Genomic DNA, 25942 nt, shown 5'->3' with positions numbered 1-25942 from the left:
TGTACTTGTACATGAGATCCATTTCACTCCAGTATCTTGCATACTATATGCATGAGCTATATTAGAGCTAGCTGTAAAGCATTACAGAAACTAATATGCTATCCTCCACAATTGTCAGCAAAGAGAAAAATTCAGACTGTTGTGCTGCAGAGCAATAGAACACGGCAACTCAATTCAGTTTGAAAGGGAATATTTAGCTGTCACCGAAACTACCTGAGATATGATTTGTTCCAACATTTAGGCTGCAAATGTCAAAAAAAAGGGCTTCATCACCATTTTTGTACAATTGTAATTATGAACCTGAGAAATGAAGGTGAGGTTAAACATCCTTACTTACTCTCATACTTCCTATTCCTTCCTTCAGCTGCACTGTTGCTTTGATTTAGGGCAGTCTTACTTGTGAACTGTTATTGAGAAACTTGTGTTGAGATGAAACATCAAAAAGTGAGAAGATTAGGAAGCCACATTCTTTCTCCTCTTCAGACCTCAACATCTACTACTGATGAAACAAATGACGAAAAATCACACATCACGGAAACACCTAAACTCCAGGAGAGGAAGTAGATTGAGAAATGGCAACAGACACTGTTTCTGTCCCCTCCCCACTCTATGACACATCTGAAAATACACTCTTGGCACATTTATTTTAAAAATAATCAAGAATGCATTTATAACTAGCATTCACTGATCAACGTTAGAAGAGATACGGTTTGCTAGAATGACTTGGCAGCAATTCACTAAGCTTCCTAAAAAAACAGTTAAGGGTCAAAACATCTGTGTAGACTTCTGAAGATCTTTTGCAGTGTTTCCACATACATGTAAACGTTGTTTGTGTGTTTATGTGGGCTATTGATTTCAATGGCTCCATAAAGACCTACCAAATAGCAAAATGACATTTAATGTACAAAACTATCTACTGACGGCAGAAATGTATACTTCTCATTCAACTTCAATTTCTAAAAGTTTGTTATAGCAGTATGATGAATATATTTTTTTTTAATATAGCATTCCTTCTTTGCATGTTCAGAATGAATAGGGAAGTACAAACTTACTCATTTAAGTTTCTCTCCAGACACGCAACAGATTTGGAGTGATTTATTTGCATGTTTTTACTGGCATTATCAGTAAATTAGTTCAGTCTTGGGGCAGAACTAGGATGTATAGAAAAGGAGAAAAAGACTGTCTTAGCAAAATTTCATAGGCTTTCATTAGCTGAGGAGTGCTATGAACAACTTAAAAGATGTAGTACCCTTCTACACTCTTCATTTCCTCTTGATATTCTGAGCTCTACTTTCAAGAAATTAAACTTCATGACAGTTTCCGACTAGATTAACTGGTCAGAAAATTCTTGCTGTGGCATCCCCTGCTAATAAAACAATATAGTATGAGAAAGTTATCTTCAGTAGCATTTTTCAGTATCTTCATATAATTAATAAAAATAATTTTATATATCAATATTTACACAGTATTCAAACAAAAGCTCTACTTAATACTGTTAACATGAAAATTTAAGTAGCTATGCAATTGGATGGACAGACAGAAGCATTTGGGACTCAGTCTGAGGCTGAAACATTCTAATTACAGAACAAAATAGGAAACAGAGATATTCTGGATGCTTATCATCAAGATGGAAGTGAAACTTGATATTTTCTCTGAGCTTGGAAAGACAAGTTATTCTTGCACAATCTTACACTTAGACAGAAACATAGGACTACCTGGCCTACTCAAAAAGAAGGCTGAAGTTAACTTTAAGAAATGCTTTCATATCATACCTCAGTATTTTAGCTGGTATCCTTCTCACTTTACCCAGAAGCTGATTTGTATGAATGGATTTAAGCAGTCTGACATTAGGGTACCTTTTTAGATTTGGAACAATCTTAAAGAGATCTCTCAGACCATTAAAAATATTTCGTGCGTTATTTTGTTAAATTAAAGATACTTCAAGTGCAAAACATTATAGTGATCTATTTTTAGCCATTGGGAGTTTACCTTTCTATGGTGTTGTACTAGACTGTCAGAAGTCCACCTCTACCCCTTGTCCTCTCCTCAGGAACTTATCTGCTGGCTTTTCCACTTCACCATTACAACTAGTATTAGTAGTAATATTTTTTCAATGGCTAACAGCATACTGACAAGGCAAAACACAACATGTGGATGACCTTAAGAGTGAAATTAACTCCTTTTAATACTTCGTGAATAAGGAAACTCTCAACTTTTTTTTTCTAGGTTACATAGAAAAGATGGCCACACGTTATGTGGTTAACAAACATTCTGTGAAAATTTCAAGCTGATTTTTTTCCCCCACAGTGGTATTCAAAAGTGCCTTATTAATTGCCATTGATATTGGGCTGTTGAAAGATTGTTCTGCAGTTTTCTAAATGAATCTATTAACTAGAATTCAAATTCAGGAAAAAGAGTAATTTCAAAACTGAATGTCCCAATTCTAGTTTACCTGTCTGGAAATGAATCAACTTTTAATAAACTAAATCAACTGTTTGAATACTTCTGCAAAAATTTAATTTTATTAGCCAACTTTTTGGACCTTTACTGTCTTACCTAGATCTGTATTTAAAAAAAAAAAACAAAAACAAAACAAAAAAAAGATGTAAAATCTTACTGAGTTTCTTTTGACAACTGGAAGTTGTAGCATACTAAGAATTCCACAAGATTAGAATTATTTAATGAATTATTTAATAAGGTAAACTTTGGGGAAACAAGCAATATGTGGGGAAAAACTGCTTAAAAAAGTCAGTAAGTTCTAATCATCCTGATTTTTCTGTATAGCACTATTCTACATAGCTGAATTCTCTCAATGCCTAAGCAGCAGTATAAACAATGAAGTAATCACTCTTTCATCAAGGTATCCACTTTGATGCCTTTCACAGATGTGAAAACACATGCCTCCTGCTCTAGATATACTTACCTTGTATATCATCGTTTCAAAATGAAAAAGGAAGCCTATCTATTCACGTGCCAAAACTACTACATATATGAGTATATGGAGAATGACTTCTTCTAGTATGACCCAAAGACAGTAATTTTAAAAAGTTCAACAAGACTTGATAACACATTCGTTTGATAAACACACAATTTGGTCTGCATTTTCACAATTTTGTCAGTTTATTTTGTTAAACAATCACAAAGTTAATTATGAACACATGCAGAAACTGTGTGGAAAAATTAAAACAAAGATGGAAAAGAAGAAACCCAAGCTGATGCAGAGTTTCTCATAAAACATTAATTTCTAAAAATTCTCAGCAATTCTCTGAGTGTTCAACTCAGGTGTTAAATGAATGTCACAAAAACATTATCTGAATTTCAAGACTTCAGAAGAACATTTAAGTTAATTTACTCAAAATGAGTTAATTTATCCAGGTTGTTCTCAGTGTACTGAAATTCACCCCCCCCCCATATTTATACCTTTGGAAGTAATGCAAATTAGTAGGGTATAACATCAAATCTACCAGTACAGAGAGAGTAAAGAACGAAAATGTTGGGTAAGTTTAGTATGTGAGAAGAAACACCTGCTTCAACAAAAAGGTAAATCTTACTTGGTTATTCACACTGTATAGAACAGATACAATTTACTTGCTTGAAGTTGCATGCATTCTTCATGTTCTCTACATGTAAACCTAGATGCTTTCTCACAGCACAGCCCTAATAACATTTCTCTAATCTCAGGTTAGAAATTCTATATTCCTTCTTCAAACTGCCGTACAGACTTGGAGTCAGTCCTTGGGTTTATTATTTAAGAGAGCAACTTCTCAAAAACATCAGTACCCTCATGCAATACTTTTTTTTTTTTTTTTTTTAAACACACTAGAGAATTGAAGAAACTGTCTGCTCTTGAGTTCTTTGGCAATACATATTGCCATTAGATCGAAGAAAAGGTCATCAGCCATCTCAGACCTGACAATCTCTTAGGGCTGGAGAATAAAGAAACTTTCTAACAAAGCTTTGCCATTACAACCAGCTATTTTACAGACATATGTACGTGCTCAGTACATTTAATGAAACATTTAAGTAGAAGAACAGGCTCGTGGCTTGCACATGCACCATTCCCTCATTTGCCTCACTGATGGTCTTATTGCTGTCTTAGATTTTCCCCTCCTCCCGTTCCAGAAAATTAATGAGCCCTTTAGAAGCTGTACTTGAAACATTTCATGTGCATTCAAGAACCTCAATACAAGAAAAGGCAAATGCCCTGATAAAAGCAAACAGCAGCAAATTCTAACACTTTATGCTTGAACATTAGATGTTTCACATTTCTTAGCTACCAGTTAACTGCTTAGCAACATCAACAAGTAAGTTTTTCTAAGTCTACTCATACTCAAATTTAATATAAAGTTCATTTTAAATCAGCGTTTTCTCTGTTCAGAGAACAATGAAACAGTCATAAAGTTTCAGTCTGTCTTGCATACTCTAAAGATAAACAACCTTGTGACATGCTACAGTAATTCTCACAAACATACTTTTGTTTGCAAACAGCTTCTTCAGCCTACCAGAACTAGCTACCCACTCAGCAAGCAACAAAGACCTTCAAAAACAAAAAAGCATAGTATTTTATATGACAATAGATTCAAGTTAATCAAAATGATTACTTAGTGGAAGAAATAATTTCCTCTCACAAGTTTAATCAATTATGTATCAATTCAAGAACACATTTCTAAACAGAACAAAAATTTGGCTCCTAGCAATAGCTTTTCAAGGGATTTTTGCTTGAACTTCATTAATCTGACCAGGAAAGTTCCTTTAGAAAGTTTCAGAGTAAGAAATTAGTTTTTTTGACTCATAAAAGTCCATCATGGGTTTAAATATGAAGCTTCTACAAGAGTTAAAGAAAAATTAAAGGATGGGTGAAGCTACCTAAAGCTACGGATCATGGAAGTTGAATGAACTTCCACCCTGTCAATATTGTATATTTCCTACAAAGATTACGCGACTTTTAGGAAAACAGAGTACTAACCACTTTAGTTTTGAAAATACCTTGCTGAAGCAAGGTAGTTGGACATGTTTCCAACAAACATTAAAGATTATCAGATCACAACTGTATGTTTTGTGTTTATTTCATTAAACCAAACACCTATTTATGTGCATACAGGACTTTTCCAAGGCTTCTGGTGTTCAGATTACATATTTTAGGAGGACCATTTTGCAGAAACAGATACACTTTCATACCTTAGGCATCTACCATGCAAAGTTATCACTGTGTTATAAAGACAGATTATTGCACTAGAAAAAATGATAGTAACATGATTTTCTGAGTTCTGAGTGCAAGCTAGTGTTACAAAACTGCATTACCTTTTAGTGTTTTCCTTGCTTTGTTTTGGATTGATAAGGGTATTTATGCGCATACTACAATGATAATTTTAAATAATGTATTGCTTTAGTATATTAAACGGTTTGATTTTAAATTTAGGAGCTGGGTGCCACTCCACTTAATGAAAACAACTTGTAAACAGTACAAAGTAATACACATGAAACTGAAAAGAGCCAAATCACCTGCTGAATCTTTCACCAAACCTTGTTTGCATTCCAGTCCAACATTAGGCAACCAGGGTTTCCACGTACCCACCACCCCTTATGTGAAGACCCCCATGCCCTTAGAGAAGTTTTTGAAATGCCAGCTCTACAGATGTGCAATCCAACAACTTGTTTGGTGCATCCTCTTGAGACATATCTTTCAGGTATTCCAAGCATAAACTTTCATCTCAAAAGTACTCAGATTAGGTTTCTATTTTTTCACTAAATTATGGAAAGCAATCCTGATTTTGCAACTTAATTTTGTATGCTATCTAAATCTATCAAAATGAAGGCACGATGCTAAGCTACAAATGGACTGGAATCCTAATCATGATTTTAGACAACTTACCTAAAGACAGCACTTAAATTTTAAGAGGTTATTATAAAGAACCCCCAAGAAAAGGTGATACTTCCTAATTACATATAGTACTTTGAGAAGCTCAAAGTGAAAATAAGTAAAATGTAGGTAACAAAATGTATATACCTACTTTGTTATCTATTTTAATATTTATTCCTGCAACATATTTAGAATCCAGATACAGGATCTGGGTTACACTGGATACTGTAATTAAACTTGTCTATCTTGTATCTGAAAACAGTGGATACTTTATATCCGATATGCTTTGAAAAAAAAAAAAAAAAAAAAAAAAACAACTCAGACTTTCAAGCACTTTAGGTAAAAGAAAATAACGGAGTTCATTGGAAAAAGACACTTTGATCAGGACAACTAAAAATACTAATGAAGAGTAGAGCCTTAGAAGACAGAAACAAGAGCCAGTAATCTGATTGAGTAAAAGCTGCCAAATGATGAAACAGATGAACCTAAAACCAGAATGATAACCTAAGAGAATGGACTGCAACACTAACAAGTTCAATGTCTAGGACAGATAAGAAACAATTTGATAATGAGAAAAGTGGCTTTTTATTAGTTTTGTCCATCCTAAATATGATGCGAACTTTCTTCTTTTTCAAAATAGAGAGTTCCAGAAAGTTCACAGTTGTTAGCTCCTAGTCTTCTAAACTTCTATCCATGCAGGACAAGCAAATTAATTCATTTGGAACATAATTAACACATTGCTTACATCTTGCAACTTTTGTCTGTCATAGGTATCTTGAGTACTTTACTGACTACTCAGTGAAGCTTACAACTCCCACAAGGGCCACCAGATCTGATGAGAGAGAAAAGAAATAAGGAGAAAACATACCTTGTGTTGTTCTATTGCATCTACCCACTGTTGCCTGTGGTCTGGGTCCTGAGCTCGGAGGTACCAAACACTATCGTTTACACTAATATCAAATCTGCATTCATCAAAGTCATGGGGCTGTGAAAGAAAAGTGAAAGAATAGCTAGAATTAGTAACATGATCAGCAATATCTCACAGAATATTTTGACATCCAAATATTGTAATTACTAAAACTGATCTATACAGCCTTGAATTCATCCTAAATTCTATATTCAATTTTAAGTAGCTGTCTCTACTAATTAACATACTCTTTCATAATGAAAACTGTCAGTCTTCTGAACCAGAAGCCAAACCGCTCAATGCATTCTAATTAAACAAAACAATATCACAAACAGTGACCATAACTCCATACTTCCAAACAAATCTTTTAGCATTTAGTGAACACAGACAGGAAAGTACACAAGTATAATTATTTTTATTTTTTAAATTTCAGAGCAAGAAAGACAAATTAAAGTTACTGCTATCAGTACTGATTTTAGATAAAGGAAAACAAAATGCAGCAAAAGCCACTAAGTCAGAATCATAAAAACAGACTCCAGTAAAACATGGATGAGGCAACAAGAGGAAGCTGTTGCACTCTACCTCCAATTGTTTTTACCATCTAAGACATGAACATCAGATAATTGGGAGCAATATTCAATCCTTTCCCGTATCACTACTTGAATAGTTCTAACTTTCAATTCACATCCCTGAAATATTAAAAAGCTTTTACTAAAATTACAACGGAGTGGGTAAGAAAAGGGGAACAATCTCACCTGCCTTTTGCCCTGACACTGTTAAAGTTGATCCCTAGCAAACATCCAACAACTACTGTTCCCTTCATTGAAAATTACTCTTAAAGAAGCGGAACAGTTAGAGCTGAGTACTTCCTTGATTCTTTTTCTATATACAATGAGAAGTTAAATGTACAAATATTATAGGAAACCAATGGGCTCATGGGTTAAGGCATGTGATGTGATCCTGAGGGCCACAAATACTGACTCTTGATGCCAAAGATAAGGCTATATAAGTCCCCGTCCTTTAATGATTAAAGACATGGTCTACAATACATTCATCTTGCAGGCAACTAAAGCACTGTGGATCACTCATGAAACACTTCACAAAAGAAAACCAAATAATGTCTTATCTGTTGGTCCATGCAAGAATCCATAGCATCAGTAAGAACTATTTTCAAAGGATCTGGAAGTCAGAAGCTACTTACATGTAACACACAATCTTATTTAAATCTATTAATGAAAAATAGAACGAAAGCCAGCAAGCAAATAAGGAGCTATGAAGAGTTTAACAATGTATGTGAAATCACTTTTTTTTTTTTTTTATAGCTTCATGTATTTGGTCAAGCATCTGAACCAAAGTTCAAACTAGAAAATTTAACTTCCCCATAAAAAACAGAAACTGACAAAACTGACATTCAAGTGAATCAACTACCTGCTATTACTTAATATTATTTCTATTTCAATTATTTCATCTTATTTCAAACAACATTCAAAACTGCTTGTGCACATTGTGTTGTTCTTCTACCTGAACCACTGAACAGAGGGATTAGAGACACCATGTTTTCCAGTCAAGGCCCCTTTTTTCAAACTAGATTTGCTACATGTGTTTTTTTCTAAATATGATAAAGATGTTTATCTGCTTGAAATGAAACTTGTCATATCAACGTGTAAGGCTTGTAACCCTGATTGCAACCATCCCTGCTAGACCTTCTTTTGGCCATGTGGTAGGGGATATGCACTTCGAACAATGGAAGGCTCTGGCAGAAATCTCCCCAAAAGCAAAAGAACAAGAGTTAGCTATAGAAGTTGTGCCTGCCATGACAGTAATCTCCTGCTTCATCTGTATCTGAGGTCCTCTGGGAAGAGTTAAAAGTTGTTACATGGTCTATCCAGTTAGAAAGCCTTATCAGAACTATTCTTAAAAGCCTGCAGTATAACTGATCCCATATTTCCATGCAGAACTTATTTCAATGCACAACCATCCTTGCTGTCAGAAAGCTTCTTCCAGTCTCTAACCTAAACAACTTTTACTGTCATTTAAGACCATTACCTATTTGCCCTTTTCAAAGGCAGGCTTTATGCATTTCTTTTTTCTTTTCATAGCAACACTTAATATTTGAAAAACACTATGCCTTTTCAATGATAAAAGAAAGGGAAATGCTATACTTGAAGTTTAGTTAAAAATTTTGAACACCTTTCTGGACCATTCACTAAATGTCCACTTCTGCATTACTCATACTTAGAATATTAGATCATCTGAAAATCAGATCCAGGGCTTACATTGGGCTTACCAAGGTTTTGGTAGTGGAGGCTGCAGGGTGGCCTCTATGAGAAGAGCCCAGCAGCTGCCCCATGTCAGATCAGAGCAAGCTCCAGACGCTCCAAAAGGGACAAGGGACCCGCTGCTGGCCAGAGAGCGATGCTACTTGGGCCTCTGAGAGAGCAGATTGAAGAAAGGGAGAAAACCTGCTGTGCAACAGCAGCTGGGAGAGAGGAGTGAGCAGCAGCCCTGCAGCCCCCAGGTGAGTGCAGCAGGAGGGCAGGAGGTGCTGCAGGCAGGCAGCAGCAGTTCCCCTGTGGCCTGTGGAGAGGCCCCTGGTGGAGCAGGCTGTCCCCCTGCAGCCCATGGGTCCCCCATGGAGCAGATCTCCACGCTGCAGCCCCCCCATGGGTGGAGGAGCCCCCGGTGGAGCAGGTGGATGTGGCCTGGAGGAGGCTGCGGCCCATGGAGAGCCCCCGCAGGAGCAGGCCCCGGGCCGGAGCTGCAGCCCGTGGAGAGGAGCCCACGCAGGAGCAGGGGGTCTGGGGGGAGCTGCCCCCACCCGTGGGGGACCCGTGCTGGAGCAGTTTGCTCCTGGGGGATGGATGGACCCTGTGGGATGGAGCCGTGTGGGAGCAGTGCTTGAGGAGCTGCTGCCTGTGGGCAGCCCCCGCAGGATAAGTTCGGGAAGGACGGCATCCCATGGGAGGGACCCCATGGCACAGGGGCAGAAAGGGACCGTGAAGGAGCAGTGGAGACAAAGCATCAGGAACTGACCGCAGCCCCCATTCCCCATTCTTCTCTGGGGCAAGGAGAGGAAGAGGTAGAAGATGAGGGATGGGGGAAGGTGTCTGTAGTTTGCTTTGAGTTCTCCCTGTTCTAGTCCGTTAGCAAAAGGCAATTAATTACATGAATCTCCCTATGCTGTTTTGCTTGTGACAATAATTGGCGAATTATGTCCTTGTCCTTATCTCAGTCCTGTAAGCCTTTTTTCACCATATTTCCTCCTCACAGTCTTTTGAGGAGCACAAGGGAAGGAACAAAGTGGTGGAGCTAAGCTAGTCATCAGTTATAAACTACTACAGGGTTATACTAACCTCACTGCAATTTTGTGTTACATAAAACCCAGCTAAACCAGTGCTCCTGTCAGACAAGTTGCTTGAAGATAAGAAACCTCTACTAAATGTCAAATACTGCATCAAAAGGAAGTCTTGTAGGCATAACACGTTTCACTTTTGACAAAACCAAACTACCTATTTCTGTAGTAAATATAGTTGATTAATATGTAATTACAATACAGATGAGGATCCTTTTTTTTTTTTTCCCAGCAACTACAATCATTTGCATTAACTTCCTTATTTTCTTCATTTTTCTTTTCTTTTAAAGATGGACTCTACCATAAGAACCCACTAAGTCCTGTTTTAGCATTCACTTAATGTCAAATTCAAGTTCTCTAAATGCATTTTATCAAGAACAAATAAAACACCTGAATCACAAGTGACCTGCTCTTTCTTTAACCCAGAAAAAGTTGTTCATTAACCCCTTACTCAACCCAGAATGAGTTCATATTTTATTTTTATTTATAACTGTGCAACGTGAAAGCATAGCTTTTTGGTGCTGTTAAATTCTCCTCGCTGCTGAGCTCTGGACAAACTTCCTTGGCTTCCCCTTCTTGCTATAAAGGTTTTCTTTTCTCTAGTTGCATCTAGCAAAGAAGTATTATACACCACTTGTCAGGTCTGTCCTTCATCCTGCTATCATCATCCATCCCCCCCAACTAGTTTGAATCTTTCCTCACAGCTTGAGTTTTTCCTTTCTTCTCCCCTTCACTTTCTTCCTGTAGATCTCACCTTATTTCACCTACATCTTTTTTTCTGAAGGTCACTGCTCCTAGCTTAGCATTCACTTTCCTCCATATGCTCAGAAGTGATTATAAAGTGGTATAGCTCTTAGACAGCCACCTGACAAGACACTGGAGGGATAAAACAGGATAATTTTCATGTGTAACAAGCTGAGGACCCATGCTGATGGCAAGGTATGTTCTGCTGCCTTTTCACAATCAAGATAAAACAAGGAAGAGAGGAATGTTTTAGTCACATGAGGAAGTAGAGAGCAAAGAGTCACCATCTACCCTCAGGAACTAAAGCAGGTTGGAGAACTTCTAATGCTCTCTCCTACTATCTTGTACCCCAACAGCAGCCTCAAGAAGCATACACACAAACTGAGAGACCAGTGGGGAACAAAACCCAGACTAACATGACACTGAGCAGGAGCATTCCAAAAACATTTAGAGAGTTTTTCAAAGGCGAGTTTAGCAGCCTTTACAAGACTGAGGCAGAGTAAGCCTGTGTTTGCCAAGGGCTTGTTCGAGAGCCAGCATTTCAAAGAAAAATACCTGAATCAATTTCATGCAAGAATACTCTACAAGAAATAGGCCTCCAGCATCCACAAATGTCCTTTCTGTATGCCTCCTAAGCTTTCTTCTGAGGCATCTGCAGAAAAATCTACCAAAATAAAGGCAAGTAAAAGAATTCAAGTATCCCCACACTCCTTCTGGGTTAAAACAACTGGTATCAACTCTTAAATTCTGAACAGGCATGGTCAATTTACATGAAGAAACATTTACTTGGCTACAGTTACTGAGGAAGTCTGAAGCCAGCTCAGGTCTCATGAGTCATAGCTGACTGCACTGCTACAGGATTCTTCCTGCTACAGCTCTCGTTTGAGGTATTCATGAAACAAATATTGGAGCAGCATTTGCTTGAAAAATAGCGGTTTAAGTCCTTCAGGCAAAACACACAGAGAGGTTTAAGTGCTTTTATATACTTCATAACCCTCAAGAACACACTGGTGGGGCACAGAATACCTGAATGAAGGAAATTTTGCTTGCTAGTCTAGCCTCTCAATACTCTACATTGTATTGTCTCTGCAGGAGGAAGCTCGAGGCAGTTCTAATAGATCCAGCTCAAGTCTGCACATCACAGCTATCAACTGCACTTGTATAGTTATTCACACTGCGGATATAAAACCTACCTGAAGTGATTTGGCTTAAGATTCCAAAGTATTTTTTTGTATTAAGAAATACTGAACAGGGAACTAGAACATTAGACAAAATACAGGCCTCCAGTGAGAATCACCACCCTCTAGGTCTCTCAAACAGTAACAACACCAGCATCAGCGTGATGTAAGTGTGAGGCAGTGTTACCTGAGTGCCACTGCTGCTCAGCTGTTAATAAAGCCATGCCATATACTGCTATGGAGAAAACTGCAGCTTGCAATACAGCAGTTATACTCCAAAATAAAGTATACAAACCTAGTAAAGATAAATGCAGTGCTTACCTAATTCAGCAGTAAAAAAAATAATTACTGAAGTTGGACACAGTTTATTGTTTTTGTGATGGCAGTAAGTCATTTTTTCCACACAAGACCAAGAAAAAAAAAGTATAGTGTAGCTGCACATTGATTTTGTCCACAATTAAATGTGCAAACCTGTTCTGCTGCTGTATATAATTATTGATACTTCACTATATTCTTGAATCTGTAAATTCTAGTTTCAAGCCATATTCCAGAAAACCTCGTAATGACAATATTCACATTCATTCTGCTAGAACATGTTACTTTTCTGTGGACTGCGTTATCACAGCCATATGACCTCACAGAAGAACCGTATCTATCCAAGAATAATTTTACAATGGAAGCAGATATTAAATACTACCTGTTGTAGTCTCTCTAATAAAACTGTTGCAAAATTGTGAGTAATCCTGGCTTCAGAAAATGTATTTTTCTAAAGCAATGCCTTTTGTTTTACTTAAGTAAAAATATATTTAATTTTACTTAATTATGTTTTATGAAATTCTTTTCATGGAGAAAACTTGCGTGGGCTGAATGGTTCCAATATCATTTAGTTTTTAATCATTACCAAAGACCTTAGTGATAGGTTTGAGCTAAAACATGAAAACTGTTTTCACCTCTTCTCTTAGTATAGTTTAAAGCAAGTTAACAGAGCTTCTTATTCATTTTCCATGTAGGAAGGTGGCAGTAAAAAAAAATTAAAAGGTTAATTGAAAATTGAGAAAGCAAAGAAAACTTTTGGTTTTTGTAATGGAAGTTGTTTGCTTTTTTAAATAGCTATAATTTATGTGCCTCGAAACAGACTAAAGCTATTAAAACATTAATTCTCAGCTTCTAAAAACATAAGTCTCATATAAGGAAAACTCACCTAGTATAAGATTCTTCTGCCTATATAAATAGAATTTGAAATGTTTGGCTTATGTTCCATTGATTCAAACACTCTCAGCCATGCTCAGAGGGTTGCTTTTTTGGTGCCTCAGCTCTGTATGGAGGCAAACCTCCGTAAGATCACTTTTATTCTATTTACGAAGTGAGTTGAGTTAGTGCATATTGCCTTCCTCTGATGAGAAAGCATGAAAATACCACTTTGAAACCCTGATGCTGTATCTGCAAGCATCTTCACACTCACAAGCCTGAAAAACCCTTTAACAGCAGTAGTCTCAACCAATTGCAACCTAAGTTTTCTAATAAAAGCAGACACGAGCAATCATGCCCTAGAAAACAACATGCAAGCCAGGCTATCACACTGATGTCTGTCAGTTCAACAGGGCTGAATATACACTCTTTTCATATGTCAACAGTGTTCCTTTCCTAAAATGCAAGGTACCATTTATCCACCAGTTTATTATTTTTTCTTCATTCCCACGGAATTCAGGAGAAATTCTTCTTTCTGCCTCATTCTGCAACCTCCTGAAATACTCCAGTTCCATAGTACTGGAACAAGCTCCTACTTCAGCCAGAGGAAAGATGTCAGAGCAGCTACCACGTAAAATCTACGTGTCTGCATGTGTTCTCATAGGTCATTTAATACGTTCCAGGCCTGCATGTGTTCATTCAAATGCCAGAACCCCCTCTATCCTCTCTCTAGCTTCCATCTAGATATCATCCCCAGACAGTATCTGTAGGACAAGAAAGGATAGAGGGGTAGAAGCAGTGTCAGAATACATTAAGCTTCATCCAAGACCTGATGTTACTTTTTAAAACAAACTTTAAAAGGATGACTTTGCACATAGGCAAGGGATGCTTCTCACAACAGGAGGTGGAGAAATAAACAAAGGGACACACACATAGTTGATAAGTTATGAAGTGGTGGACAAAACTACCACTTCATGTTAAAGAGAGAAGGCCTAGTATCTTATATGATGAACTACAGAAATATGACTCTGAGGTCCTTAAGAAGTAGCTTATCTGATGCAATAGAAAGAGAGGATGCTGGTGAAAGCTACGTAAAATCAACAGGTAGCAAAATCAAATGAAGACTTCATTACTCCACCATTTTCAGTGGCTGTAGGCACAATAGTAGGCAGCACATAAAAATAACACACTGCAGTTTCAGAGGTGAGACTAAAATCAAGATGAGTATTTCGACAGTTGGAACAAATGAGTATGAGAACGTATCTGATGCCGGGAAGGAAAAAAGTTATCTGAACAGTTTCTAAAGGTGCTTGTGTTGAAGTACTATCAAAAAACTAAAAGTAAAAGGTTACTTTAATTCCTTCAATCACACAGCGTAAATTCTTAATTTTAGAAGTACACATGAAAAATATATTTCAGCTCCCATGTGAAAATCAGCATTTGGAATTTACAAAGGCTGTGATTATTGAGCTAAAAAATAAAGTGAAAAACCTTAGCCAAGTTTCAAGAAGCGTACATCTTAAAATACTTTTTCTAAAGCATTTCATTCCATGATAGATTCAAACTGCAGAGGAATTATATCCCATTCCCACAACATTTAAAGTGATTGAAAACAATAACTTGTGAAGAAATACTGAACAGAAGATAGTGAGATGAACTAACAGATGTACATTTTTAAAGTTATAAATAATGAGTAGCACTTAATCATCAACCAAAAAATCTCATTTGAATCAATATTTGTTTCACTAATGAATCCTATGCTTGGTAAGAATTTTACTTGACAACAGAGGTCTAAACACGTGACCTGTCTTGTTCTGATAAATACTAATGAGAATTATTTTTGTCAACTTAATGTATTTCACCCTGGAATCACCACTCAGTTTCCAGAACACAGCCTGAACAATGTTAGTCCAAATGGTCTTCTGGTTGTTACTCTGTCTTGACATTATTTTCTCTTAACTAGCATCATCACTATATTTTTCTTTAGACACCTCTTCCTTACCTAAAGTTCAGCTACGTGCAGCAAAAGCCCTGCCTCTGCTTACGAACAAACCTTGTCCCTTCCCGTTCTTTCAAATTAGTCACAAGCCACGTCTATAATGACTTCCTAGATTATCATGGTGGGTTGACCTCGGCTGGCTGCCAGACCCCACCTGGCTGTTCTCCCCACCCTTAACAGGACAGGCATAGAAAATAAGATGAAAAGTTTGCGGGTCAGGACAGAAGACAGGGAGACAACTTACCAACCACCATCAAGGGCAAAACAGGCTCAACTCAGTGAAAATAAGTTTATATATTTGAATATAAATTAAGAATTAAAAGAGAGACAATTAGATAGAACAAGTAGTGCCAATTAAAAATAGAGTTGGATTGTAAGAAACTGACGTAACTGCAAATACCTTCCCCTGCACTATCCTTTCTCAGGTTCAGCTTTACTCCTACATTACTGACTCTTCTATTTCCTCTTCACCCACCCAGAAGAGCAGGGGATGGGGTATGGGGGTTGCGGTCAGCCCACAACAGCATGGCTCTGCCATCACATCCTTTAGTGGGTGATATTGGTGATAGGGGGATGGCTAGACCAGATGATCTTGGAGGTCTTCTCCAACCTTAATGATTCTGTGATTCCTCACACCCGTCCCCTGCAGGTCTGCCTTCCTTCATGGTAAATCCACCTACAGCAGCATGGGGTCCTCCCTAGGCTGCAGTGTGGATATCTGCTCCCCCATCACCCTCCACATGGGCTGTAAGGAAATGCATGCTGCACCATGGTCTCCTCCACAGATTACATGGGTATCTCTGCCCTGGTGCATGGAGGACCTCCTCATTCTCTGATGTGTTTTGACAGGGTTGTTTCAGTTTTCTCATACCTCTCATATACTGCTGCACAGCTTTTTTGCCCATTCCTTAACACGCTTTCCCTGCAACATCAGTGTCTCTGACTGACAGAGTCTGTTGGGGGCAGCTGGAAGCAGCTGTGGCCAGCACAGGGCAGCCCACAGCCCCTCCTCACAGAGGACCCTGCAACCCCCATGTGGTGGTTTCATGCTGATAGATAGATAAACTACCACACTGCTCTCTCACTTGCCCTCCTCAGAAGAAGAGGGGGGAGGAAATACGGAGGAAATATGATGAAAAAAGGCTCACAGGACTGAGATAAGGACAGGGAAATCACTCACCAATTATTGTCACAAGCAAAACATACTCAGCATAGGGAGATTCATGTAGTTTATTGCCTTTTGCTAACAGACTAGAGCAGAGAGAACTCAAAGCAAACTACAAACACCTTCCCCCATCCATCATCTTCTACCTCTTCCTCCCCCTGCCACAGAGGAGAACGGAGAATGGGGGTTGTGGTCAGGGCTTTGTCTCCACTGCTCCTTCATGGTCCCTCTCTGCCCCTGCTCCCCGTGGGTCCCTCCCACGGGATGCCGTCCTTCCCAAACTGATCCTGCGGGGGCTGCCCACAGGCAGCAGCTCTTCAAGCACTGCTCCCACACGGCTCCGTCCCACAGGGTCCATCCATCCCCCAGGAGCAAACTGCTCCAGCACGGGTCCCCCATGGTCCCCCTCCCAAGGGTCCAACCAGCGTTGCTCCCTGGCTCGGCTCTGGCCAGCAGCAGGTCCCTTTTGGAGCTGGCTCTGATCTGACATAGGGCAGCTGCTGGGCTCTGCTCACAGAGGCCACCCTGCAACACTTCCAGAGCCAAAACCTTGTCACAGAAGCCCAATACACCCTTACCACTATCAAACACTGCCACAGACCCCCAATACCCCCCAAAAATAATAAAGTTGTACCAGAATCCTTTTGTATTCAGGAGTTATTTTTGAAGGTATTTGGCTTAGTAATAAAAAACATTAAAATTACTAAAGTCATTACTTTAATTTTACAAGATTTGAAAAAAAATAATTAGATAACCTAGATGCAATTCTCAAGATGGAATTAACTTAAAGAAAGTGTTAGAAGTCACTGTTCATCATACATTTTATTCAAACTGTACTTAAAACCCAAGAGCTATGGCAAGTACCAATTCACTTCATTGCGAAACTATTTTCCTAAACTGAAATCCATGTAGATCCCCGAAAGCCACTGAATTAGGGACAGGCAAAATTCACAATACAATACAAAATGCTAGTTTCATTTTCTGAATTCCAAAATCCAGGCAAAGCTTCACAGAAAAAAAAAAAAAAAAAACAAAAAAAAACTAGTAAGTAAAGACAAGACATTCTGTTTTTCTTAAACAAAAAGAACCCACTTTTTAGTTAAATTAGTGGTATTTTTACACAATATCAGAAGACAGAAGTGAGACATTTTATCTTTTAAATGTACTAATGAACAAACTATTAGCTGTCCCATGTTTTGCAGCCTACGACATTCTTTACTGTTTTGGCAGACAGAGCTTTCTCATAGTGGCACATTTGCACACAGAAAAAAAATCTTAGCAAGGAAACAGGTTTAAAAATATAGCAGCCTATTAAATGTTTTTACATTCTTTGCTACTTCCCAAATACTGCATTTAAGATCTTAGGTTAGGATAACTGCCTTTCAAATATGTAATAAACACTTTTTAAAATAATTATTTTGCCTTTCCAAAGCAGAGTCCTGCTGCACCCATGAAAGCAGAAGAATACTAAATGTGATTTAGTATTTGCTTGTTAGCACGCTATAAAAACTGGAATGTCAGCTTGGTTTAATCCATTGCAAAGAAGCCCTCTCATCTGAAAATCACCTTTTCAAGTCTGGAACAAGTATATCATATACGTGTTACTTTAGTAGTTAAACTGCATTTTGAATTTCAAGCCTAGAGTTCTCAAGAAAGAACCTGGTTAATCTGGTTTTCTGCACAGCCAGCATAAGTGTTCAGATAAAATAGATAATCGTATTAAAAGTAATTTTTAGTAGCTTGTATGGAACAGCTATCCTATAGTCTTGCAGCACCCAATTGGTTAGTACTTTATCCAGTTATTTTCCTGTTAAGAACATGCAATTATTATGTAGCATCAAGTCCTGCTGTGTTGGTTTATATGCAACCATGACTGATGTGTGCTATTCCCAACTGCCTATGGAAAAAAACAATGACTTGTAATAGGAATTAGACCAGAGAACCTAGTCCCCTGCAGATGGGATGCAGCGAGTGATGCTTCTACTGTACCTATTAGGAATAAAATGTTTGCAATATCCACAGACATCGTGTATCAGCCATGGAAAAACATCTATTACCTGAAAAAAAATCTCAACTTAGAAATAATTTGAAATCACCGAGTTAAACTCATTAGGAATCTCATATACAGCAAGAAGCTAAGGAATTATTACTCAAGCAGGAAACGAGGCCACTTTATATTAACAATCAAATAATACAGAAACTATGCATACTGCTTTTTTTCCAATGGGACAATCAAATATAGGAAAAGGAGCCACACACTGCTGCACCCTTAAATCCCTGCTTTTGTATCAATTATCTTTTTGTTACCTCATATTATATATTACAGTGTGCAATGTATGAGCCTAAAGCAGTGCATACACTGGCAGCAGCAAAAGTCCTGTACGGATTTCACAAGAAAACCACGAGGCAACACCCACACAGAATGCTCTACCTTAACAGAAAAGCCCTGCTTGCAGCAGTACTGTTGTGCCAGAGATGCCGTGTACAGTATCTTGGACTCAGATTCCTGGTGATGGGAATGGAGTGTTCCCACCCTACGAAGGCTGGGGGGGGTTGCAGCTTATGCAGAGGCCTGCCATACCCATGAAAGCAGCACACTATGCAGACTTTAAGATTAGCTTATTTTGAATCCAAGCATAAGAAATGAAATACAATTCAATACAACCATATATACTTTTCTATAAATGCACTATTACCATTATTTGCAATAGGCCACAGGTGTTATGCAAGGCCCCAGTCCTGATCTGCTAGGCTTATCAACAACTCATGCAAACTCATTCTGTGAGCTAGGGCTTGGTACCAGGTGTCTCTTATTAGGACTGTACAGTTTAAACACAAGATAACAAAGGCTTTGAAAACAGGAGCACAGACTAAAAGCAGTGGCTGCATGAACCATACACAACTCATTAATGGTCAATTACTGTCAGTGAGAAAGTGCATCCTCCAGAACTGGGAAGACTGCTTTTGCTCTAAGTATCAGCAGCTACACGGGGGCGTGGGGTGAACACCAGAACTGATGAGCAACAGGGAGTCACCTTCTGCAGCATGGGAAGGTAACACACTGCAACCCCAGGAACAGGAATCATCCAGAAAGCAAATGATTTTATTAAGAGATCCCAAACTAGGAGGTGGCTGAAGATGCCTACTTCAATTCAGAGCCTGACCACCCTGTCACATCCCACCCCAGTCCCTCTCCTCGTTATCAAGGAACTCTCCCATGGGGTCATCTTGGTCTCAGCCACGAGGACCATTAAGAATCATACAATCATTTAGGTTGGAAAATACCTCAAACACCTTTAAGAGCAGAGATGTCAGACTAGTTACATGTCGTTGGCTTCATGTTACTGCATACTTACAGGTAATCTAGGATATAATTATTAAAAACTGACTACTCTGAATACATAATGATAATGGTTAGTATGTAATAACTAATGTATAGTGATAATTAACAATGTGTAAGAATTACAAGCATAGAGCACATTGCTAATGAATGTCAGCCTAAGAAGTTTTGTTCTGAAGTTTAAAACTGACCTGATTTGTCAGCCTAAACTCTTCCATCTCAGTTATCTTTAATGCAATTGTGTACGTGTATCAAGGAATTAAAGTACATATCCACATATGTACATGCATTTCATTTTTAATCAATTTTTCTCCTGCAACTCAAAATAAAGCCTTAAGTATACATTAGACAAGTCACAAAACAATCTGGGTTCCTAAGTGCTTTGAGACTTGGGGTGGCAAATTCTGTTCAACCACTCCTTGTAACTGGGGAATGATGGACTTAACTGAGTGGAAAAACATTCCAAACAGACTAAGGAGTGGCTGAAGCCTGACAGATGTGATCTAAACCACATTGATTAGAATTTGTAAGTAACAGTGAAAGCAGTTACTGAAGTTTGTCTAAAAAGGAGGCAGAAAGATGAACTTGAAGAAGCAGAACCAACACTAAGTCATCCGTGAAGAATTATTTTGTTGTATGAACAGAGGCCAAAAGGTAACGAGTTAGCAACTTTAAGAGGCAGCAAAACACTGTGCAGCAGCACATTGGTAGACTAAGTGAGTATTCTGACCCTTTTACTTGGCATTCCTGGAATGTGTATCAGAAAATGAGGATTGCACAAATCCTCAGCAGAGATGTTAAAAATGCTATTAATGGCTGTCACAAGACAGATAATCAAGAACAGGTTGCGTAGCAGGACAGTTGAGCAACCCTAAGCCCCTGGAGGGGAGGCGACACATGAACCAACTGTATCCACTAACTAAATTAACTATAAATCAATCTCATTAAGACAAAGATTCATATTGAGCAAGAGTATGGATTAGAAACAATAAGGAAAAAATTCTGAATAATAAAACTGTAGCAATAATACCAAATGCTCAGATATAACCCATGGGCAAGAATTATGATCCTGAATTAGATGTCAAATCATGAACACTTAAAATTTAATTCTCTTAATAAAGAAAAACTCAAGGGGAGAAACAATATTCTAATTGACAATAAAAAGTTGACAGAAGTACTGTTGGATTACAGCCCCAGTTTCAAGTGTGTGGTAACATGATTACATTTAAGTACTAAAGAAGAATTACTCAGCAACGTTGGGCAATCCTAAAATATTTGGCTATTTACTACACATTAGAGACCTCCCCCCCGTTCATTATGGAATTCTTCATCATAATATAAACAGCTTCATTTAAACTGAATTGGATGCTTATTTTTCCACTTCTGACTTAATTCCCTCAATACATACTACAGAAGAAGCCTTCTATATTTTTTTTTACCCACAACGCCCAAGTATTCTTGGCTTTTTGATTGCCAAGAATCAGTTGCACTTTCATAAACATACAGGAACATTCTGACATTTTCACTTTGAACGTCAACCTATCCATTGCTGGTTCAGATTCAAGGACTGTCAGATTCATATACAGGTTCATACAGAGAATGCAAATGCTAAAAATAACTGCCTGGGAGAATCCCATGTTCCAAGAAAACATCTGCCTGCTGCACCAACACCCAGTATCATCATCTCCTATGCATCAACTTTTCTCTCCATCACTCTTCTACTGCTCTTTGGCACTTTCCTCTCCAAAATACAATCGCCTCAGGCTTTTCAGATATGAGTATGTATTCCTGACTGCATGCGGCTCTGTAGGGCTTTCTGGACATGCTGCATGGAATCTCCATCAACACTTCTCTATCATCAACTTGAGATCTTCCACCAAACCAGAAGTAACAATTTGATTATTTACAGTACAAACCAAAGTCTAAAAGTACTAATTGTCTGGTGTCTTAAACAAACCCCTATCTAGTTACAGCTTATATTCTATGCCTTAGTTTACTTGGGTCATCTTTTTAGAAAAGATTATGGCTGAGGAAGCACTTTATCAAGTTACAGAAAACAAATTAATTAAATGCGCATCACTTCATACTAAAACAGACTGTTTTCCAACAGCTGGAAACAAATTAATGTATTTTTATGCAATTAGCAATTATTACAAATTTACTGCTATGGTATTTCTGCCTAGGGCACCAATTTATATATTAGCTTTTTTTTTTTTTACAAAAGCTTTCACCAACTGAAATCTATCATTTCACATTCAACTTCACCAGCAGCTGACTAAAACCTATCAGCAGATAAAAGCCATAATTACATTCTTCTTTTATCATATGCAGCTCTGTTGGATCAAAGTTCAGAGCAGTAGCTAGAAAAATCTAATCTAAAGTTTACCTGCTTTATTCCTCCAAGTGGATCCACTTCTACATGTTACCATTCCAACAGCTTCCAACACACAATTACATTTCATGTTTTATACAATTTAAAGAAATACCAATGTACTGTTAATGTAATGTCATGGTAACCTTTTGACAGTACTTTGCAATATATCATTTGTCATGTAAAAATACTTTAAGCAATACAATTTGCTTTGCATTGACATTTCCTTCAAGTAAAAAAATCTATTTTAAATACTAAGTATTTGTAGTTTAAAATCTGTTTAAAAGCTCCCACAGAAAGCTTCGGTATCTGATAAAGATAAATGTTTGAAGCGTACTCTGTAAATTTGTCAATCTATTTTTAAAACTATCTGTGCTTCCGATCACAAGTGTCCAATTATTAGTAGTGGCCAACATTATGCTACTATTCTTAAACCAAATATAATGCTAATCAAAGGGTAACTAACTATTCAACTTCCAATACCTTTCTAAAAGGCAGGGATTTTATTTATTATTAGAGGCTGATTATTGGAAAGAAAAATCTCACTTTCTTCAGAATATGGGTCAGAAGAGAAGCTTAGAATTGTAAGCTGTCAGTTTAGCTCTGATGTATAGTGCTCATGTTCTTTTGGTAAACTGTAGCTAAAACAAGTTTATTTCGCCTCTACTTTATAACACAAATATTTACTAAGTTCTTTACAATAGCAATTTATTGTTATTCAGGAAAAAAGAGCTAAGACTATTCACAGGTTGAATTGCCAACAAAATTTGTGCCAACCAAATAGGCTGTCTTTCAGGTAGACTTCAGTTTCTATCTTCTTGTCTTCCCCTAGCTGCTGATATACACAAGCAAGAGAAGTCAAAAAAATGTACTCTTCTAGAAATCCATTCAGAAGAGGAATGACTTGCAATTTGTATATTAATGTAAAACAATTACTTGCCTTCACTAAGCAACAGTTTCTCCTAATCACTGTTTCTGGAAACAAACTAGTTCACTGAAAACACCTTCACTACTCACACTGCATTCATTTGTTAATCCTAGTTGAGGCATTTGCTACAGAAGTACTTAAATGTCTCTTTGCAACAGAACAAAGTGTTCTTAAAATCAAACAGCCAATAGCATATTTCTATTAAGATTTTGACATAAGTGTCTATTATCTCATTATAACCAAAAAAACAAACATTACATCACAGTTATTACATCTTGATTAAGCTACCAAATTAGAAATCAAAATGTTTTTCTGCATCAGTAATGCGGGAAGTAAAATAAATTGAAGACTAACCACTGGATTAGAAAATGGCAGGTATGAGTCCTGTCTGAAGACGAGCTCAAACTCACCATGGAAAGTAAGTTTTTGAACTCTTCCTGTGTGGATAGTTACCTCTAGAGAGGAAAAAAATAGTGCACACAATACTATGCATTCTTAAAAGCTGTCAAACATGATATTTTAAGTGTTTTTCAAGATTCACCATACAGATCTATATGTATTTCTCCCGAAGGACCATCCAAGTCCTTTGGGGAAAACTGTAGAACTCGTGAGATATACATTAAGAATTTGCAAACAGGTTTGAAAATATATAAAATATATGTTCCACCAGGATTAAATTAGTGCTGGCCTTTCAGTTAAGCTGTCTGGAGCTAGGCAGGTAGAGCAGATGACCTCCAGAGGTCTCTTCCAGCTTAAGCTGTTCCACACATACTATGAAACTTCTTGATACATCATGTCATCATTGGATGAGTTGGTATAAATACCTTTATTCAAAAGCCGTGATGGCACCATCAGGATAAACACGGTAATTAAGGAAAAAATATTACAATGTGTAAGGCCAATTTTACTGGAAGTTGGATTTCCAACCTTACAAAGTGTTTGTGTGTTTTCAGTGGCAGACCCTGGCCCTTTCCAACTCCAAAGCTGAAGCCCACAGATCCACCTCTACAGGCATGCCATCAACACCCACTCCAAACCATCTGCACAGAAGTCTCCACTGAAAGCTTGACTTTAGGCATGAAAGAACTATAAGGTTTGATGGTAATGAAGAATATCTTTAATAAATACCACCTGACAATCAACTGCAGCAGTATTTTAAGAATCACAGAATATCCCATATTGGAAGGGGCACACAAGGATCAATTCTAGTTGCTGGCTCTGGACAAGACCACCCAAAAATAAAACCATATGTCTGAGAACGTTGTCCAAACACTTCTTGAACTCCAGTAGTCTCAGTGCCATGACCACTGGCTGCCCTGGGGAACCTGTCCCAGTGCCCGACCACCCTCTGGGTGCAGACCCTTTCCCTAACCCCCAGCCTGACCCTCCCCTGTCCCAGCTCCATGCCGTTCCCTCAGGTCCTGTCGCTGTCCCCAGAGAGCAGAGCTCAGCGCCTGCCCCTCCGCTGCCCTCGTGAGGGAGCTGCAGGCCGCCATGAGGCCTCCCCTCAGCCTGCTCTGCTCGGGGCTGAGCAAACCAAGGGGCCTCAGCTGCTCCTCATACATCTTGCCCTCTAGACCCTTCACCATCTTTGTAGCCCTCCTTTGGACACACACAGCGCAGAGCAGAGCAGGACAATCCCTTCCCCCACCAGCTGGCAGTGCTGGGCCTGGTGCACCCCAGGGTAGGGTTGCCCCTCCTGGCTGCCAGGGCACACTGCTGGCTCCTGTTCAGCTTGCTGTTGACCAGAAACTCCAGATCCTTCTTTTGGGCTGCTCTCCAGCCTCTTGTCCCCCCAGTCTGGGTACATAGCCAGGGTTGCCCCATCCCAGGTACCGAATCTGGCACATGCTCTTGTAAAATTTCATGTGGTTGTTGACTGCCCAGACCTCTAACCTGTCAAGATCCACATGCAAGGCCTCTCGATCCCTGAAGGAGTCAACAGCTCCTCCTAATTTAATGTCATCTGCAAACTTACTCAGAACATCTTCAAGTCCTGCATCCAAGTCATTTATGAAGACACTGAAGAAAACTGGCCCTAAAATAGAGCCCTGTGGAACCCCATAGTGACTGACAGCTAGCCTGATGTAACTGCATTTACTGTAACTCCTTGATCCTGATCCATCAGACAATTGTTCATCCCTTTAGGATGCCTAGGATAGAGTAATAGAACAAAATTTAAGTCTGCGTGTATATCAACTTTTTATACTACTCAGGATTTCTCAAGCCTTGACCACATAGCAGAAGTCTTGAGCTCAAGCCTCCATTCTGTTATAAACCAGCTGAATACCTTCAATGTTTTTCATTATCTGACTGAAAACAAATCAGCATCAGCTATTGACTTTCACTTTCCTCTCTTATAACCTGATGCACATGGCTAATTCTTGACAGTTCTTTGCTTAATGTGATCCAGTGAGTGTACTTTGAATACTCGTCCTTCGGTCCCCTATTTCTGAGGAGTCAACTCTAAGTTTCAGCTGTTAATATTGCCAGTAGCCCAATTAAATCCCATGTTTCCATTGAATTGGAGACTACTGCCACAGAAACATACCTGTTCTGGAAGGGTGACATAATAATTCTACACTTAAAATATCTGAAGAAGCTATTTCAGTGAGCTGATTTAACAAGTGTTCCTTTCATTAAATAAAGAGGAAAGAAACAAGCATCATCTTATAAAATATCTCTGTAGAATTATCTATCAATCTCTGCCCAATGTGATAGGAATGAAAAAAGAAGACAAGAAGGGACTGTGGCTTTCTGAATACAAATTTAATGTCTCATAATTAATACTATGACTAATCATTATGGTAATCTTAATTGCTGAAAATACAGTGAGACTACTCAGTGACAGCAGCTTTCTGTTTATGCTTATACATCAACAAAAATGCGTACATTATATGCTACTAGCAG

At 38.3% G+C, this 25942-nt stretch overlaps 1 protein-coding gene across 2 annotated transcripts in view; it reads right to left on the bottom strand.

The window, feature by feature from the left end:
- Positions 1-25942, bottom strand: part of CERT1 (ceramide transporter 1) — an 80385-nt gene that overhangs the window by 48368 nt on the left and 6075 nt on the right. For both annotated transcript variants that reach the window (XM_032205429.1, XM_032205428.1), the window contains exon 3: positions 6729-6845. In XM_032205429.1, coding sequence (XP_032061320.1) covers positions 6729-6845 — 117 coding nt within the window. The remainder of the gene's footprint in view (positions 1-6728; positions 6846-25942) is intronic.

The sequence above is a fragment of the Aythya fuligula genome, chromosome Z (assembly GCF_009819795.1).
Source record: "Aythya fuligula isolate bAytFul2 chromosome Z, bAytFul2.pri, whole genome shotgun sequence".
In the NCBI taxonomy this organism is placed as follows: Eukaryota; Metazoa; Chordata; class Aves; order Anseriformes; family Anatidae; genus Aythya; species Aythya fuligula.
This window is presented reverse-complemented; position numbering and strand designations above follow the sequence as displayed.